The sequence below is a fragment of the Xiphophorus hellerii genome, chromosome 14, assembly GCF_003331165.1.
Source record: "Xiphophorus hellerii strain 12219 chromosome 14, Xiphophorus_hellerii-4.1, whole genome shotgun sequence".
Classification (NCBI taxonomy): Eukaryota; Metazoa; Chordata; class Actinopteri; order Cyprinodontiformes; family Poeciliidae; genus Xiphophorus; species Xiphophorus hellerii.
In genome coordinates this window covers 5,425,329-5,445,940 of record NC_045685.1, presented here as the reverse complement: position 1 = coordinate 5,445,940, position 20,612 = coordinate 5,425,329, and the positions used below count along the sequence as shown (strand labels likewise).

Sequence of the window (20,612 nt, the reverse complement as noted above, 5' to 3'; positions counted from 1 at the left end):
TTCACTTTCCTTCCAGACCGGTAAGATGTAAACATTTTAAAACAGTTGCAGACCATCAAGTAAAGTTATTAAGATTATCATTCATAACCCTGTGGTCAAATTTATCCAATGTAGATTAAAAATCTAACAGAATTCAGGCACCATGCTTCCCAGAGTTTGGTTACTTGACATACCTTTTTTTTTTAACCAGGATAAAAACTGAAGAAGGCTCAAAACAACAAATACAGCACACAAAAAAGTACACCGGTTGATAGGGGGGGAAAAAACAGCTACATGTCATTGAATCTGCCTCAAAAATGTTAGTTTGGATGTAGAAGCACCGACTGTGGAACACCTCCTACTAAAACCTGATTGGAATTTCTTTACTAAATCAGATGTGATTCAGTTGTGGAGCTTGTATCGTTAAAATGTCCATAAAGATCAAAAGTATTCCAAAGGAAGTAGCAGAGGACGTCCAACACTTACTAAAATATGGTGTTCTGACGCTACATTTTGCACCGAAACAAAATATAGCGTTGCTTTCTTTTGACTACATTTTTAAATCTGTTCAGAATTATTATTTTTCTTTAGGAGAATTTAAAGGACACATTTAATAACTTGTTTTCTCAGCTCCCAAGTGTCAGTGAGCTCCTTTTTACCTGCACGTATCCATTAATATGGTGGCGGTGGGTGAGTGATACTGGGAGAACTGGGTGAATTCCTGAAGAATAACTATACATGACCTTGCGGCTCCAAGGCATTTCATTCACTCTCGCAAGTAATAACAAAAGCGAAAGCTGCAGACACACATTCACACGTATTCATCCACATACGACGCGACACACACAACCCAACAGTATATGACTAATTCATCTCATTACAAGGACTCCGCTCTGCTGTGCCACATGTATATCTTCCTGTTATCGCATGCAAATGGAATTCACTTATCGGGCTTTGCATGCTTTAGTATACTGTACTGCATGGCAAGTCTATTACAGAGGAAATTAATTCAGCACACAATCCCAGAATAGCGATTCTTTTTCGATTTTATGCACACCGCAGTACATAAAGAGTTATCTGGCCAGGAAGAATTTATCTAGAGAAAAACTGTCTGAAAGTTAAAGGCTTAACTCTGAAGGCAAACACAGTTACTAGTAAAATAAATACACGCCTTGTTCGATGCGTCACATCAGCATTTAGGAGGTGCTTTTTTAAAAAGATGTTATTTGAAACAAAGATGGCTACGTTCATATTAGTTTCTTAGTAAAATCAACACAGGCAATGCTGCTATAACTGAGAGAAAACAAAATCCTACTAAGTGTTTTAGCTCTAGTTTCCAGTGCAAATATCTTGGTACGCTTAAAATAAGACACAGCTATCTTACGAGTAACTTTTTAGCAAGAAGTACAAGCTTTTTTTTTACGTCAACAATTCCTTAATATTGATGAAAAAGCTACTAGTTCCCCTGGGTAAATATTTCACTTATAAAATGGAAAACATGTCTTGTTATAGACCAATCCTGCAGTGGTCATAATTACCTTTACAAATATGTAGTCGTCTTGCACCAGCAGCGAATTGTGATCAATTCTACCCAGAAACTGGGCGGTCAGCATTTTGTCCGAACAGTTCTGGATGAGGCAGGTAACGTAGAGGTGGCCTGCGGAGAGACACGAAGGAACAGGGCGGAAACATTGGTTACCATTTAAAAATAAAAACAACTCTCTGTCCTTTCTATGTCTATTTTGAATATTTAGCCAACCATTATTATTATTATTATTATTATTATCGGGTATTCCATAGCGATTAAGACTTTCCGATTCGCTGTTCACTGTATTTGTGGATTCAGCAATTTGCTGATTCTTCTGTGAAACAAAAATCCAAATTATTCATGGAAACTTCCATGAATAATTGTTATTCTTAAAAATCCACTCTGGATTTTAATACTTTTTTGTATTAATGAAAAAATTGCATTGGCTGGCATTTTCAGCGCATCCAATCGAAAAGCGCCACTCGTTTATCTTGCAGTCGATTGGCTGTACTCCCAAGAAAGACAGAAAATGTTTGCCTCTGTGCTAAGGCAGTTTCCACTGAGCGCATTAACGCATATTAAGGTGTGTTTGGTGTTTAACTATTAAAATAGGCAGTTATAAGAATTTTAAAGGGGGTATTTGCACATTTTTGCTATTTAAAACATAAAACAAACTCTAGATGCCCCACAAGTAGCCATTTAAGTGATGTAAAAAAGCAAAACAAAGATGAAGGAATAGTAGTAAAACTTCAGCTTTCACTGTAAACCTGCCACACGAAAAGCAGAGGAGGCTGCACACAGCGGGACGCAAAAATGAAAGTGTGTTAGTGTTGGAAAAGACAATAAATTGAGACATCTCTTTCGTCCAAACACCATAAGATCTGACAGCTTCTCCATGGAAATCTGGCGTCCAAATGGTCGGGGCGGGGGAGCTGATCCTCACAGACAGACACAGCGAGGTTAGCACCTGTTGCAGAGCTCACCCACTGCTGAATTTCAATCCAGCAGATGCATCAGCAATATCAACACATTATCCTACACAGAGGCTGCGGCAAGCTGGTAGCAGAGAAAAAAATTATTATAACACACACACACAAAAACAGCATACTATCCCATTCTAAGTCTTCATGCACCCACACAGGTGTGAGGTTTGGAGTCCACATGTACAATGTAACATTTCAATGGGACGGATGAGTCTGGACTTCCATCCTCTGCAGTGGGAGGAAGCTTTTAACACATTCAGCCACTGATAGGAGTCTTTTTTTATATCAAAGTTACAAACATTCTTGTAACTTTATGTTGTCAGTTTTAAATTGCTGGTCTCACATGTAATTTCTGTACATATGTAAGCCAAATTGAATTTGCGTTGGGGTGATGAACTTTTCTTTAAGCTGCCTCCAGGTGTTCATGAGTCAGATGTGTGTTTTCATACATGACTCCGATATTGCAGAACCATAGACTTTGTGCCAAACAGACTTTGCGTAGCTCCCCCTGCTGTCCACATTGAAACATAGCACTCAGAACGAAAATGAGATGTTTAAAATGGCTTTCCAGAGTGGATTTTTAAGAACAACCCTTCCTGGAGTAATTTTTGTAAACTTAATCTCCAGAGATTGTGAAAAAAAATTATTACATAGAAGAAGAGGTGTTTTTTGTAGTTGAGTAACTTTGAAAAAAAAAAAGTAGTTTTACTCCATCATACTTTTACCTTTATTGAGTAATATTGCTACGAATTATCACATCTCTTACTTGAGAAAGTAAAAGTGAAACTCCATCAGAGACAAACAAACGTTATTTTCTATTTGCTGAGCGAGCAGCATATACTGTTTTGCATTTGATAATAAGTGAATATATGCAGGGGGGGACAAACGGTAGATTACCGACTAGTTAGCTTGGTTTTACTCTATTATTGGAGATAATCTATCTCAGATATGACATTATTTTTTACTAAAATGAGTTTTTTTCCATTACTATATTATTGTGCATAAAATATTGTGAAGTCATCAAAATGTGCTGAATGTTAATTATCTTTCTTTGGGAAATTCTTCTCAATCTGACTCGTATGGGCAAAGATTTTGTCACTCACAAAATGGCGGATATCTCACGGATATCTTGGTAGCTTTCATGTCTCGCTACCAAGACATGAAAGCCAAGGCAGCGTCCACTCTTCTATGGTTTACGGTTTCACTGCTACTTGACATTTAAGCTGAACAAGTTAATAACACGCTAAACAGCGTCAAAGAAAACACAACCTGCATTTCTTTTTGGAAGAATTTTTAGCCGCGAAATAGCTAGCCTAGCAATGATGTAGCAATTCAGAATCATTGCTACATGATGTTAGTACTTAATGTCAGCATTATCTCCACCTGCTGGTGGGTTGTAGGTATTACAATGTCTTTCTTGTTGGTACGGTTTCAAACAGCCTTTTTTCTGGAACTTTCTCTTTGGTCCTCCGACCTCCTCCATTAAGGGAATGCAGACTTTAACGGTGACATCTTATATTGTGTGACAGCATTGTTTCTCAGAGGAATAAAAGGAGAAGAAAGGACAATCAGAGTAATGACTTTAGCTCCGGGAAGAAAAAAGTCGACATTGCATCACCTAGTCAGCCCTCTTTATTGGCACTGTACCCTGCCCTCCCCCACCAGCGTCCCCCCCCCCCCCCCCCCCCCCCCCCCCCCCCCCCCCCCCCCGAGACACTGGAGAGGTGTCCGCTGTAACAAATGGAGTGGCTAATTTATTGAAAAGCCCAGACATTTAATCAAAGCAGCATATGGCGAGGAACTCATTAAAAAACTATTAAGGCGGGCTAAGTGTTCATTTCCGGCTAGTGGCTCGTGCACTTCCTCATGCCTTTTTTAGCTGTCCTTTCACATCTGCAAGCGTGCATATTTGTTCTTCCCCAAAGCAACTGAGGTATTATCCCTGGGAAAACTGTAAGACGACAAGTAAACAGGATTTTAGATTTTTTATTTTTTGGTCTAATAAACTGGTTGTTTGAATATCTAGACTTGAGGGAAATGTGTGTTTGTGTAGGTATCTCTGTATCAGTCGATGTTTCTAGGCCTGTATGTATCTACACATGCTTCCCTGCACATCAGTCTCCCTAATGACACACACACACACACACATGGTTATTCTCCCTGTAAGCCCCCGTTGCACACATGGCTCATCAATCAATCGGCGCGGATCTTTTCTGGAGTCCCGTACCCTCTCGCCTGCCGGAGGCCCAGAGCGACGAGAGGCCGCCGTTCCTCGTCTCACATGGATCCCCTCGACTCTGCGTCCTTCGCTGTCGCTCGCCGTTTAACCTCGGCGGCGCCGCGTGTGACGAGGGGTGGACTGAACAGAATGGTTTTGCACGCCTGGTCGCCCCGGCCCCGCTTTGACTCGGCTTCTATCTGGGCACCGAAAAAGAGAGAGGCAGGAGGAGCATGTGGCGCCGCCCGCAGCCCTAGGAAGCGCTCCCATGCCTGGGCACCCGGCCCGCACAGACGTGCCTTTCCTCTTCGCACTCGCCGAAGACAGGCGGTCCCTGTTCAGGCCGACAGATTTCACAGCACTCTCCTCAAGAGGTTCGGCTTTCTTTTTTCTTTTTTTGTTTCTACAGGGCAGTTTCATGAAGAAACAATAAGCGGTATTCATTTAAAAAACAGGGTTTTCACGCCCTTTGACCGTCATTCACAATGAACCCTCACTTATAGCTGGAGGGTTATTTAAGTAATGTATAAACACAAGTGGACATTTACAATATTTACAATGTCCCCTGCATCCATTTACATCACCAACTCACTAAGTACAACATTTATGATCACTTATCGTTTCTAGTAGCTGCACTGAACAGTTGACTTGGTGGTTGGAGGAGAGAATAACTCACCACACAGTTTTGGGAACTGAGAACATCCACAGGGATAAAAACAAAAAAATAAATAAAGTAAACTAAGGTAATGAATCCAAGGTAGTTGGTACTATTCACCAGAGGTGGGGACTCGAGTCACATGACTTGGACTCGAGTCAGACTCGAGTCGTTAAAATCACGACTTGAGACTTGACTTGAAAAAATGCTCAAAGACTCGGACTTGACTTTGACTTTCATGCCATTGACTTGGGACTTGACTCGACTTGAAGCTGTTTACTTGAAAAGACTTGATATTTTTTACTCAAAGTCTTAAAATTTAAAACACATTATTTATAAAGTGGCGTCATTAATTAATTTCACTCATTCCGTATCAATATGCGCAGACCGTCACTATGGTTTTCCTCTCTCCTTATGTATGTATGTGTACGTAGCTGCAGCACAACCAATCAAATTAACAGGATTTGGACGTTTAAAAAAACGCGGCAAAGCTACAGAGCTCAGGGAACGAAATACGAAATAACCGCTCGAATATGCTTCCGCGAGTAATTTCTTTTGGCTACGTAGGTTATGAACTTTCGACTAAAAAACGAACTGCAACTTGTAAAACATGCAAGAAGAGAATATCGGATGGAGATGCCACGACGTCCAACTTTGTCCGGCATTTGAAGCTTCACAAAGATCGGTAGGTGGCACTTTTCTTTTGCTGTAAGATAGTTGACTTTAGCTAACTTCGTGTTAGCATGTGTACTCCGGGTTAAATTGGTGATGATTTACCATAAATCCGGTCCTTCAAATGCCTCCACAAATAATGTGCACCGTGTTAGCTCAGGAAGCCGGTGGATAGTGAGCGGGGCTCCGGAACAGAAAGCAGATTCTGGACCTGAACACAGGGAACAGAGTCTCTCTGTCCCATCATGATGATGAGCCGGGTCTAGTATCATCTAAGGATGGTTGGTGTATTTGAAGACATCTACGTTGGGAAATTATATTGACAATATATTGTTTACTGCAGTCAGTGCATTAAGTCAACTGTTTTTGACTTAATGCACTGACCGGCGTGACTGTCACATGTGGCACAGAAGCCACTTCCAAGTAGTATAGCTTTGCTGGGAAAAAAAAAAAAGACCAAATACAGTGACTGTCCCAAATAAATTTTGTGTTTAGAATATCTGTCCCATATTTATGGAGGACTGAAACTAACATACTTAGAAATAAAAGCAGAAAAATAAATGCACCAGACCTTCCTGAGTTTACTTGTGATAACTTCATTTATACTTATTTCATTTTTGAAAACTATGATTGTTGTAGTGTTGATGTTTATTTATGAATAGAAGGAGTAAACTGAAGTCAAATGTAATTCATGAAAGGCTGTAATTTATTTTCTGACATCTGTTTACTTCTGACAGATTTGAAGAACACCAGATGAATAAGAGGATCACAAATGACCCTCAAATACATATTTTAAAAAGAACAAATGGTCTATTATTTGAATTTTATGTATAATTGCAAATTATAAAAAATAAATAAAATAAAAACGACTCGAAATGACTTGAAATTAAAGGTTCCTGACTTGAGACTTGACTCGGACTTTTGCCTGTCTTTACTTGAGACTTGACTCGGACTTGAGGACAGAGACTTACTTGAGACTTGCAACACAGTGACTTGGTCACACCTCTGCTATTCACATCATACCAACTGTATACTGGCGTGTCTGCAAACTTTATTTTTTGGGGTGTAAGTGTGAAGAAATGAAGCAAACACTTTTTCGTATAGATTTCGTATGAATTAGTTTTATTGTGTGCATTTCGGTAAAACCTTCATTTTGTGGAGGAATTGATCTCTGAGGAGGTACGTTTGAGCCCCTTGTACTCTGCTGCCTTTCTTTTGAGATGCTATTTTGTCCAAGAAAAAAATGTCCTCACCTACCTGATCAGTAGGATTTTCAAGGAGAAATATCAAAATGCCCACGCCGTGGGAGAAATTTAAGACACCATTGTCATCGTCATGGCTACAAGGTTTTATACATACATAAAAAAAAAAAAAAGAATAAAAAAAATCAGTGCAACTTATGTTTTTATTCACAGGGTTACGTTATTTCTTCTGGCACGTTTGTGGAGGTGATCTGTCGTATTGGGGCTTCTCAAAAATTTGTCCTTGATTCGTATTTGTCAATATTTTTTCAGAAATGTTTTTAAAGATTCTGTTTTTTTCCTCAACCAAACACACATTTTCCTTGCAATCTAGAGCATCTGAAAGAGTTTGTTCTTGTCGTGGCGGCGTAGACGGGACCTGAATGTTTAGCCATTGAAAGGAGGAGAGTGTTTCCACTGCCAGTCGGTCTTTCATTGGAGAGGCAGAAACGCCCGATCAATAAGCTATAAAAGATCCACCATGTCTCACAAAAACACCGTAAGCAGTCATGTTTTTGTGTCCTCCAATCAACGGAGAGCGTTGTGTGACACCAGAAGCTCCACCGTTATCTTACTATCCCTAAACTATTTCCCTGTGAAGCTACAACTGAAGGAATTGTGAGGCATGGTTTGGTTGCAAAAGCCGCTTTTACAATTAAACCCACAAAAAGGCGCACTGGAACACGTGAACCTGTGATGTACCACTAAGTGGAAATGACGAATTGGTTTCTTTGACGTTGACACACTAATAAATAAAAGAATCATCACAGTACCTCCACTTGAATCTTGCATTTCCATGTGCACCAGATCAGGGTCCAAATCCACACCAGACACAGACCTAAAAACACACAAGAGGTTTTCCATTATTATGAAATGTTTCTGATCGTTTGGTTTGATAATAGATTTTCATTCAAATACTTCATGTACGCGCAGTAGTGCATCAGAGATTTATCAAAGTCAGATTTTTTCCAGACCGGTGAATACTGACGCAATACCAGGTCACATTAGCTCCACTCTTTGGTGTGAAGGTTGTTACTGAAAGAAGCTAGCAAAATGAATGATTTAGGTATAGAGATAGTTTAGCAGATCATGTGTAACTGGCTTTTAGAAATATAGCTATACTTTCTACGCATCAGTTTTTCATTTGGGATGCTACAACAAAGAACCAAACTTTTGCTTATTAGTTCTTTTTGTTTTGTTTTCGGTCTGATTGTTTCAGGCATAAAAAGGAGCCACCTGCTACAAAACATCAACTTGTTCTCACCTTGGGGACTTTTTGATGAACTGCTAAAGTAGCAAATTGGATCTTAGCTGATTCGGCAAACATTAGCCGAGCTGAAGGTATAGCAGCAACGCAGCGCTGTTTCATACCTTTAGGTTTTCAACATCTGTCTGTTATGCTAGATTTGGAATTGTTGGCAATGTTGGCAGTATTTTGGAAATCAGCGAGTTAGATACGTAGTGAAAACACATTGCTGTTTAGAGCTAGTAATGCTAACAGCATAAATCTAACATAAGACACTAAAGACAGGTTCGTTTTTGTATTTGTCTTAAAATAGTTAAAACCCTGCTCTATTGAAGGTTCTTATAAGTAATTCTTAATGACCCTGGCTAGCTTTACAGCTAGCTAGCTAGGAGAAGCTGATTCAAATGTAGCTAGCTAGACAGCTAGATAAGACTTTATTGATTCCTGGAAAGAGAGGGAGGGGGTAATTATTTGTCTCAGCATAGCACAAAAAACAATAATAAAAATAAAAAGAATAAAAACACTCAACAATAAATAACAATGAGATTGAATAAAGATATTTTAAAAATGTATAATCTCAGTAGAAAATATGGAATTAAAAGGACAATGTCATCCCAGCAGAATATATAAGAAATAAATAAACTGAGTCATAAATAAGGACATCAAAGCATGCTGGTGAACTGCCTTCAATCCCCCCCAAGGTGCTCGAGTAAATAAATAAAGCTTTAGTTTAAGGGAAAGTGCAAAATAGGAAGCTTCCATTTCATTCTGAAACACTCAGAGCTAAATACAGATTTAGTGTCATTCTTTGCGCCCTTTGGTGATCTGTAAAATTAGCAGCACGTTTGATTAGAACTCTGTGATTTAATGGAAAGTTAAAACATTATTACTTTTCTTATATAGACAAATTAAGAGCAATGATTAACGTATAAGGGTGGATTGAAAGAAGAAAAACATCAGACCGCTAAAAGGAGTTCCATTTCTTCTTATATAAATCAAATGGGTCTTCACAAATAAATTGTATTTGATCTGTTATGTCTTTGTCTTAATCAGGGCTCATTTAATGCTGTGAAATAACACTGAGACATTAATTACAATCATTTTATGTTGAAACTGGGTATTTTTCAGATCAGCTGTAACTAAAGGGAACAATGCATCGCCTGACCAAAACACTCTCCAGTTTCCTGTCAATAATAAAAAACTTTTTTTTTTAAAGAGCTTTTTCTTAAGCAGAAAATAAAACAGGCTTGTGTATTTTGTCAACATAATTTTCAGAAAGATTGGAAAAGTTGTGCTTTGGCAATTTGAGACTTCATTTTCTGCTGCTTTCTTATCATTTTATCTTAAAAAGCAATGACAAATTAATTAAATCCTTCTGAAATGATTTTTTTTTTATATATATATTTCTTTTAAAAGTGTTAATAACACTCAATTGAATTTTGGATACCACTACAGTTCTTTTATTTTTAACTTGAGAAGCAGACACATTCTCAGTTAATGTGTGACACGAATAATCTACCTGGGCTCCTACATTATTGTAAAATTACAAATCATTTATGTAACGGCCTGATACTTAATCTTAAATTTATAGAAGGTGCTGTATTTTTATTGTACACGTTTGTGCCTTTTTATTAGGAGAATAAAGAGTTACTGACCAGAATATTCTGTCCTTGGTCACCCTCTCTTGAAGTAAAGTCCACTTGCGGCCCAGATCGGTTGAAGCGAAGAGCTGCAGACAAGAACGCAGTGAGACAGAAAAACCCAACACTTAGTGCGTTTAGCTTTAATCATGGCCACAACCTGTAGCTTATTACCAGCTGGATCGCTCTCAATGGAGGTTAAATTGATGGGATGGAATATGAAAAAAATAAAATAAAAAAATCACCCAATCAAGCTACAGAATTTCATGGTTCACCAAGTCAAGATTGAGCTCAGTTAATTATTAATCATAACAGGTGAGGACTGCAAAGTGCATGTGTGGTGTGTGTGTGTTTGAAACTTCTTGAACTACGCTCAGGACAGTGTGTTGGTAGTAATATGCAGGTTGGTTGAACCATTGATCGCAGCCATAATGAAATTCTATCGATTTTCAAACTGTCCTCAATATCTAAAAAAATATAATTAAAGTCAGAAAAGGATTTGAGCACAGACCTCTCTCTATCGCGCGACTTTGACAAAGATTTACTGCCATTTCATTAAACCTCACCTTTTTTCCCTACCCTCATTTCTCGTGTGTGATTTATCCTTTGTGAAATATGTCGTCACTAAAGGCCCTTCCTGTTAAAAATGTAAAGCTCTGAGTATAAAAGCGCAAGAAGCCTGGACCCTTTTTTGTGGCATACTTAGACTTTATTTACCCATGTAAAATGTAAAGAGGACTCCATAGGAAAGCATTGTGGAAACAAAAAAGGGCTGCTTTCAATGGGAAGAAGCTACTTCACAGTCTAGGTCGCTGAAGTCTAGACTGAAGTGTTTGGTGTGATGAACCTTGTTCGGGACGTTTCCAGATGTTTCTGAGGCGAAATCAGAAATTTACCAAGTCTTAACTCCAGTAGGCAAGACTCAGTACACAAGGAGTGAGCTTAATGAGTAAACTGCAGATTTATATGTTGTTTTGTGTCTCTGTTATCACTGCAGGTCGGGTGCTATGGCTAGTGACCAAAAGGACAAAATCCTTTCCTCTTAAGAGTTTAATCTTAACTCAAGAGTCCATGTTACAAAGCATCAGAGTGGAATCTGCCTCTGCCAAATCAAGCCGGTAAAGCGAAGCGGTTCAAGGAACTGGTAAGGATGTCTTTGATAACTCTGAAGAAAAGGTCAGAGAGTCTTGCTGGTGAGTTGGAGGAACGTTGCTGTACGACGGGAAGCAGAAACCGCCTGAAAGAAATCCATTAAGATTTTTACTTTTTTTTTTTTGCACTGAGACATTTAAATTCCACTTGCACCAACTTTTAAGTTGTGGTTTACGGTTTCTGTGGAGTGTAGCTTCTAACAATAACAAGCTGGACAATAAATTCTCCCAAAAGTTACTGTGATAAATGACAATATTGTAGTTTTGAGACCGCTTTGAAGTAATATATTGGTGATGGCGTTGTAACGCAAGTACAACCTCTCAAAGACCAATACACTTTAACTTCTAATGAGCATTTCACATAGGAACTGGAAGACATTTTAAACATCAAAAATAAATAGAAAAATAAATAAATAAAACCACAAATTAAATGGACACTGAAGTTTCTGTAAACAGAACTGTCCTTCAAAATGAGGGCTAGTTTAGACCAATACACCAGACTGAAGACTGTGGTCATCCAGACTTAAGTAAAAAGGCCTAAAATGATTGTAACAAAACATTCTTTTTTCTTTGCATACCTTTAAATAAGTCAAATCTACATTGTGTGAAAATTGTACACACTATATGTGTGATGATGAAGATTGGCGATCTGACTCAGCTTTATACGTCAAGTTTTTACCCGTCAAAAAAAGAATTTTAACTCCGGTTTCGCTTTATCCTCAATGAAGACACGACGACGATAATTCATTTCTTACGAACTTAGAACAATTGAATGTGATAAACTGTAAATGTCAGTCTGTGACATCACAAGGCACAACCAGCATGACACAAGGTCTCAATTATAGACGAGGGCAGAGCCTTTCACACAGACGGGTCTCTACTTGTGCGGCGCGGTCGTCGAGCGACTGCGATGCCTCCAGGCTACAAAGAGAACGGAACTAAAACAGCATCTGAAGGCATTTTCAGAGCCACGAAGCCGCATTATTATCTAGCTGTGGGCGCGCGTGTGTGTGTGTGTGTGTGTGTACATTCATTAGGCAGCACCTGAGGATCCCTCCCTGCCCTACATCTGTCACTGTTAAATAGCCGGTTTTAAGGCTCCAACTGTAACTGACAATTTCCCTCTAATGAGAACGCCAGACTTTGAAGTTGCAAGAGAACACAACGTATTGTCTCGCATTCGGAGACGCCCGCTACGCCTGAGTTACTTCCACGATAATTGTCGACTCAATACGTGCTGCTCACTTTCAGTTCGTCTCCCAAGGAAGCAGTTTATATAATCAGTCCAAATGTTAGAAAATTAACAGCGCGCCAGTCTGTCCGCTGCTCATATTTTCTTGTTCTAGCACCATTCCCGCCACGCTGTGAACAAGAACAGCCATGTCGCAAAGGCTCAGCTGCCAAGTCCATGACAGAGATGCTAATAAGACGGATTATTGAATCGGGGACAAACTTGGCGTGTTTGAAACGGGAAGTCTCAGAGTCCCTGGTCCCTCACCCGTCCGTCCTTGCAGTACGCCAGCAGCTTGTCTTCCTCCTTTGGGTGGAAGATGACGGTCTCTGGTGTGAAGGCGACCGCCTGCCGTTGGAAGGAGGAGCCCTCGTCTGTGCTGATGAAGAGCATCTGATCTCGTTCGTTGATGGACGAGCCCACCATGACCACCTGAAAGACCGAAGGCAAGGAGAGGTCAGAAGTCAAACGCCTGGAGAGCTAATGTTCTACAGTGGTGATGTTCAGATTGGGGGCCTCCAGAGGGCGCTGTGGGGGTGGTCTCAGAAAGTTAGGAAAACATTGCAAAACAGAAAAAAATTAACCTTGTACATTTTTTTTTTGTTTTACTTAAATGTTTTTTTAGCATCATTTATTTAGTTTATTGTTCAGTCTTTGTGAAATAAAATATAAGTTAAAACAATTTATTTTAATGTTCTTTTGCTACACATAGACCAACAAATCGTTGTGTGTGTTCAAAAAAACAAACCAGTTGTCACCCACAGCCTTTCTCGGAAAAAAAGTCAGTTTTGGGAGTTGGAAGGCTGCGACAAGCATTGTAAAGAAAAACTGTAGCACCTGGTAATAAATTCACAATATCTTATCTGACAATGAGATTTTCCACCACGGAACTCACGGCCGTCAGTATGAGGCAGCACTTATGCTAAATGAATGTAGCAAGTATTGAACAGTGAATATAAAACATTCCAAAAGTTGATGTTTATTTACATATCCTGTAGCAGAGTTGTGCGTATTGTCTCCCACACAAATGAATTGTGCAACTTCACGTTTACATTTAGTCAGCCATTATATAAACCTCAAAACTTTTTTTTTTTTTAAGTCAACTTCAGAGATGGACGACCTTGCATTGATTATCTATTTAGAGTTTTATAGCTCACAAAGTGAAAGCATTAACACGGGCCAGACCAGGACCTGCCCAACCACCAATCACAGTTATGAGCCATTTAAAGCTACCAATAGCAGAAATCAATAGGAATTAATGAGCCAGGACCATTCATGCGCAGCATAAGAGCAGCGGGACGCTGACCAACGAGAGTTTGTTGGTGTAAATTAGGATCCCGACTTTCCATCCGCAACACCAGAGCATATTTAATTCAATGTGTGTTTGCTGTCAGTGTCAGATGAAATAATGCAAAGCAGTAAAGGAAGTATGTTAACATAAAACAATTCGAAAGGTTTTAAATCAGTGAATATGATTGTTGTACGTGGATGGAACTCGATATGCCTTTACACTACAAGTCTCATTAACCCAGCAACATTCAGACACCAACAAGTAGATCAGATTGAACAATTGGCGTGCAAGATAATATCGACGTGCGGCACAAAAAGGAGGCATCCAATCACAAGACTTCTAAACTCTGAACTGAACCAGAGCTGCTTTTCTGCAAATAAGTAAGAACCGTGGACAAATTTAAGGGATAGGAACCTGGGAAGGGAAAGGTTATGTCATCTGGTTGTTGTTTTGTCACATTTTGGATTAAATGTCATTAAGGCTACGAGTGTGAAAATGTAACATCTCTTAGCAACAACGTGCACAGTAAAAACCGAAAATCTATATTCACCAAACTAAAAAAAATAAAAAAGGACACACACCTTTTTATCTCACTGTTGAAGTTGTATCAGCAAGTTCAGTTAGAATTAGCTAAATCATGACTTTGGAAACTTCTGAGTTAGTTGGAGGCAGACCTATGGATGTATTTTAAGACTAAACCTGGAAACCTCTGCTTTCTTGTTTGACCCAATGGGAAAGTCTGTAGAAATCAGCCAAGATATCAAGAAGAGAATTGTGCAGCTGCACAAGTCTGAATCACCCATGACAACTATTTACCTACGCTTGAAGGCACTACATTCTGTTCAAACAGTTGTACACAAGTATGGACATGATGCGATGTCCAGCCCTCATACCGCACAGGAAGGAGGCAGGTTCTGTGTCTTGGTTGTGTGCAGGTAGACACCAAGGTCTTTTACATCTTCACAAGCCAAAGACCTTGTGAAGATGCTGGAGAAACTGGTGAGACAGGATCATTATCCACAGGGAAACACGTCTTACACTGACATGGGTTAAAAGGCCATTCGGCAAGGAACAAGCCTCTACCCCAAAAGAATGAACAAAACACCAAATTGCAGTTCGCAAACACAGACCCTTATTTTCAGAGACATGTCCTGTGGTCTGATGAAACCAAAGTGGAACTGTTTGGGCATGATGACCATTGTTACATTTGGAGGAAAAACAGGGATGCTTGTAAGCCCGGGGGAACAGTGACGTATGGGGGAGGCAGCGCCAAGAGGATCTGGTGCACTACATAAAGCAGATGACATCATGACAAAAGAACACTATGGAAAGGCTAAAGACATCAACCAGGAAAATGGCTCTTGGACGCAGATTGGTGTTCCAAATGGACAATGACCCTGACTATACAAACGAAGAGGTTACGAAGTGTTTTAAGGACAAGGTCAATGTGCCAAATCACAAAGCCCTGATCTTAGTCGTAGGGAGATCTTGTGGGCAGATCTGAAAAGGCATCTGGAAACAAGGCGAACTACAAACCTGTCTTAGGTTCTGTCAGTCCTGTAAGGAGGAATGGACCACAACTTCAGCTAACTATTGTGAGAACACTGATGAACGAAACCTAAAACATTTAATACACAGTCAAAGGCAATCCTACCAAATACTGAGGACATGTATGCAAACTTATGATTTTTAAGATATTAAAAAATCAACTGCTACATTTAATGGTCGCCTATCTGTGAAATAGAATAGAATAGAATAGAATAGAATAGAATAGATTATTGCCTAAAGTTGATTGTTTGAATTAGTGAAACTGTTGAAATCAATTACTAAGAGGGTCTTTGGAATTGAAAACAAGAACAACATTTTTTTTTTTGTCTTGGTACTTTATCCCTCCGGCTTTTTGGGTTGAGAGACTCTATGAGATTTAATTATCAGTATGCTTTGCAATTTTTACCAAACAACTAAAACACTTGGACTACAGGAATCTGAAACTTGGGATCATTGTTAAAAATGGGAGCTTTGTTCAGAAAACAAAAAGAACTAAAATGGGTCTCCAAGAATCCTTTAATGTTATTTTCTTCCTAATAACATTCACTTATAAGCAAAGTAACTAAAGGCAGCCTTGTACTGCAATGTTTAAACAGAAAAAAGCACTTTGCCAAATATGAATTTGGAGTTAGCCCAGCATTTCCATCCCTTTTAATCATAAAGCAGACAGATTTATCAAAACTAATGTTGTGTTTATTTAATACTTTTAAAATGTTTTTTTCCCCCCTTCTTCTTCTTCTTCTTCTCCTTCTTTTCTGCTCTCCGTTAAGATAAAAGGTTCAACATCAAATAAGCTTCACACTTGCAATGCACTTAACTGTAGAGCTGCAGCCGCATGCTGGTTCTATATTATATTAGAGAAATTAAATAAATTTATACGCCTAGAGACACACGCAGCGACTAAGAGGACGCAAATTCTTTTTGGTATTCTCATCATGACTGCAATTAGGCAGCGTGTGAAGAACGTCTCACATCTTTCTGGCTGGAATGCTTAAGTGCTCTGTGTGTGGGGGTGTGTGTGTGCATTTATTTGTAGCACCTTGTGGGGACCATTTTCCTGACACATACTACGTTGTGGGGACCCACTGCTCCTTGTGGGGTCCAAAGCCTGGTCCCCACAAGGGGAAACACTGTTTTTGGGTCAGGGGTTAGATTTAGGACTAAGGTATGGATTGAGTAGGGCTGAAACGATTCCTCGAATGATTCCAGTGCCTCGATTATTAAAATTCCTCGAGGAAAATGTATCTGCCTTGAAGCTTCGTTAAATTATGTTTTATTATGTCGCGCACCGTGTCCCACCCGGATCATTATTTGTGGCTAGCAGCGCTCTTACTTCCGCCTATGAGTTGTTGTGAAGTGCAAGCAGGACGGTGGTGAATCGTGCGCCGTTTTGTCAGGGTTTGGGGACAAATAAGGATTGTTGAATTTTTGTGGTGCGATGGGTGGAGTGCTAACTTACTTGGCTGTTGTTAACTTTCAGTTGAATAAAGTTCCACATCTGCGTTGAAGTTTTGGTTATTTACTCATAAAATTGACTCTTTTCAAGTAATTAGATGTTCACACTCATGCTCTTATTGAGTATGAACTCAATGGTGGGTGAAGACTGTTTACACTGAAGTTTTATTTCCTCTTCTCCCGTTCTCGCTCTTTCTTTCCCCAATAGCTTTATTAACAAAAGATATGGAAGAACAAAGTACAACACAGAGGGTAAAAATATAAACATAAATTCTATACTTTAGGAAATTATAAAACACGTAAATTAAGTCAAATTTAAATTGATGCTTGAAGGTTGTAGTCTTTCAAGGGCAGATATAATTTGAATTAAGTTAGCGCTTTAGCGTTAACCAGGGCTAATTATCATGTCGGTGTAGCACATTAACCTTAGCAGAACGGGTTATGATTAATGCTTCAGGGTCAGAATTTAGTTGTGTTGCTAAACTCTTATGATAATTACTGTAAAAGAAAATGCATGCGACTAAATCTCACTCGCCCTCACATGGATTCTATTTCTACATAAACGCTGTTCCAAATTATTATGCAAGTGACATTTTCTCAGATTTTTATAAATGGTCAATGCAAATGATGGTCAGTATAATTTTCAAGTCATGAACTATTACAGTATAAATCAAATTTTCCTGAACAAAGCTCCCCATGAGAACAGTATTTTTTTCAAAAATAAAAAACTCTAAAGGCAAAATGTTCCAAATTATTATGCACAGCAGATTTTCTAAACATTTTATGGCTTATAAAGAACTGCAAACGGTCATTCTTTGAATGTGTAGCATTAAGTGGTCACATGTACTAAAATCAAAAGCTATTTCAATCAAAAGCATCTTAACGGACCGACTTCCATGTTAACATTGGACCTTCTTTGATATTACCTGCACAATTCTTGATCCATTGAACTTGTGAGTTTGTGGAAAGTTTCTGCTTGTTTTCATATCTTGTCATACGGCACTACACTATCTGATGATTTTCGTCAGCAGAGATCCTTTCCCATATTGCTTGAAACCTGTGGCCTGCTTAATAATGTGGAACATCCTTCTTACGTAGATTTCCTTTAATTGAGCTCACCAGACAAACTAATCAACCAGCTCTCTGAAATTAATTATAGTTATTCAAAGAGCCCTGACACACAATACCATTTATAAATTTAATAGCACAACAAAAATTGTAATCTCAATGACACTTAAATCCAATTTGCATAATAATTTGGAACATGGTGTAAAGTCAAAATTTGCTAAAATCAAAGTCAGACTTTAGCAAATCTTTAAACCGTAAAACTTATTCTGACCTTCATTTTTCCTCGACTCTTACTTAAACATCAAACATTACTCGTGTAGAAACCTTTTATTGAAGGTTTGCACTTCATTAGATAAATCACACACATAGCATGTATAAAACAAAACACTGTTGTCAGCTTATTTTGCTAATTTCTGTTCTGGACCTTGAGCAAAAGTATTTAACAGGTCCCACAGGTTTTCTAACCTGCAACTGTAGCAAGATTAAATTTGGTGTGAGGTCATTTACAGGCTTGACATGCATGAATTAATGAGATTTAAATATGATTTAATTTTATTTCTTTTTTACAATTTTTAACCCGAATATTTGACAAATTAGGTCAATGAAACGTAAAAAAAAAATTAAGCTCTTGTTTGACTCAACCTGTGTGCTGAAAAATTTATTTTTTATTTTAGATCTATGCAGACTTTTAAAACAATTTTTTCCTAATAAATAGCATTGTTGCAGGCAAAACAAATATTTCTGCAAATTTAAAATTTTCAATTTTTAAACCACTAATAAATGATCAAAATAGCTTCTATTTAGAAATTAGCAAGCACAAGTGCCAGAAATGGTCTGTTTTAAGACAGTGCTGCATCTTTTTTTTACAGTACTAGTCTCATTGCGCACACCAGTCTTTCAGAAGAAAGATGTGAGACAGCTTTCCTCTGAAAAATGTCTCACTGTGGTTTTTGCTTTAAGTCCCTGAAAGGCAGAAACATCCATCAGCTCAACCTGCCTCTGTCAGCATGTCCCTGTTTAAAGGACATCACTCAGTTTAACCTCTGACAGATGGACATCCTCCAACACAAGCATCCTACTCCATCAGTGCGCACACACACCCCCACACACAGATCAGACCATCGGGCATATGAACTGGGCATAAATTAGATGCATAAAACCCTGAAAACAATCAGACCTTTGAATCTGAGGGTGTTGGCACCTAGAGAGGACTGTGCACAAATGTGCGCAGACCTCTGTCGATATTCTGCTACGGTAGAATAAACACATCATCCTCCTGCCACTTCCTGTCGTCTTCTTTGTCGTTTTCGTCAGTAGTAACATCCGGCTGTTGATCACCTGACTTACGTGACGCGAAGAGGGTGTTCCCATTGCAGTTTCGCGAAATACAACTATCTCAATACGGCCGAGAAGCTAGCACAAAAACGTATCGAAAAAACGTGAATTTTTGTCAAAATTGCGCCGTCTCAATTTAGCAAATTTATTTTCGGAATTCCAATTTGTGCAATTTTATGGTTAACAGAAACACAACTGATCAACCAGGAATCTGTAAAGCATAGCATGACGCAGCGTTAGCATACTTTGTGAAGTTCGACATGGGCTCACTGAAATCTGCAAATGGGGATCAAGGTGAAGCTCTAGAGAAAGAAGTCTTTGGTAACGTTTTGGAATTTCAGGCCTAAAATGACTGAATTGGTTAAGGTAAATCAGCCGTATTTTTAAAAGTACTTTTTCTGTCACACAGGCCAATCAAGACACTTTTCACTAGAGCCGCAGTCCTCCAGTAACACTCAATACCTCCTACACTCATGTTCAGATTGGGACAGGCAAATTGGGCGTAAGTGCCTTGCTCAGAGGCAAATATTGAAATGTGGCAGGAGAGGAAGCTGGAATCAAATCCACGACCTCCTGTTTGCAAGATGACTATGCTCTCCCCATTGTGCTGCAGTCTTCCCATTGCTGAAGAGATGACTAAAAAATTATAAATATATATATATACTCTTTTAATTCCATGCATAGCCGTGCTGCCGGCGTAGAATAATTACGTTAACTCAATCAAACTTGGACATGTAGATATTATTAATTTCGTGTTGTGCTCCACAGCAAAGGGAAAAACTGTTAAAGTACAACTCAAAATCACATCTTTTTCACTCTCTGTATCAGCGCAGCTACACGCAGACTCCTCAGCTCACGAAACACGATACACACGGTTCGTGGTACAAAACACTGTACATTATATACATAAGCTAAATTACAGAAAATCAGTTCATCTATTAAATGTTTTTTAGCCATTTTATTGGCGATGTACAGACAGGAGGAGCATGCTCTCATAGAATGGCAGCCAGTGCCGTTAGTGAGAGGTTGATCAATCCCAGGTGAGGCTCAGCTCGCTGCTGCCTCACCGGCTGCGCTTCCGAGCATTTGAATGGGAAAATGCGAAACTTTAGCGATTTTGAAGAAAAAATAATCACAATTGGTTAAGTTCAATGAAATATAGGTACTTTATAGTACAAACCACAGGGTGAAAATGGCAATATAAATTATTTTATCATTATATATAATTTTTCCATGATGACAGGTGAGGCTCTGCCTCACTTGCCTCCCCTGACCACACGTCACTGACATATACATATATATATAGTAAAGCTGAGATCACAGAGATCCTGAACTAACAGCTAAGAAATGAATCTTTCTCCAGGAAATTAA

The 20,612-nt window shown here is 38.9% G+C and overlaps 1 protein-coding gene across 1 annotated transcript in view; it reads right to left on the bottom strand.

Moving 5' to 3' along the window:
• Positions 1-20,612, bottom strand: part of sorcs2 (sortilin-related VPS10 domain containing receptor 2) — a 308,171-nt gene that overhangs the window by 41,432 nt on the left and 246,127 nt on the right. The window contains exons 4-7 of the mRNA XM_032583365.1: positions 12,812-12,976; positions 10,178-10,251; positions 8,050-8,114; positions 1,518-1,636 (exon numbers count right to left, since the gene is read on the bottom strand). Coding sequence (XP_032439256.1) covers positions 1,518-1,636; positions 8,050-8,114; positions 10,178-10,251; positions 12,812-12,976 — 423 coding nt within the window. The remainder of the gene's footprint in view (positions 1-1,517; positions 1,637-8,049; positions 8,115-10,177; positions 10,252-12,811; positions 12,977-20,612) is intronic.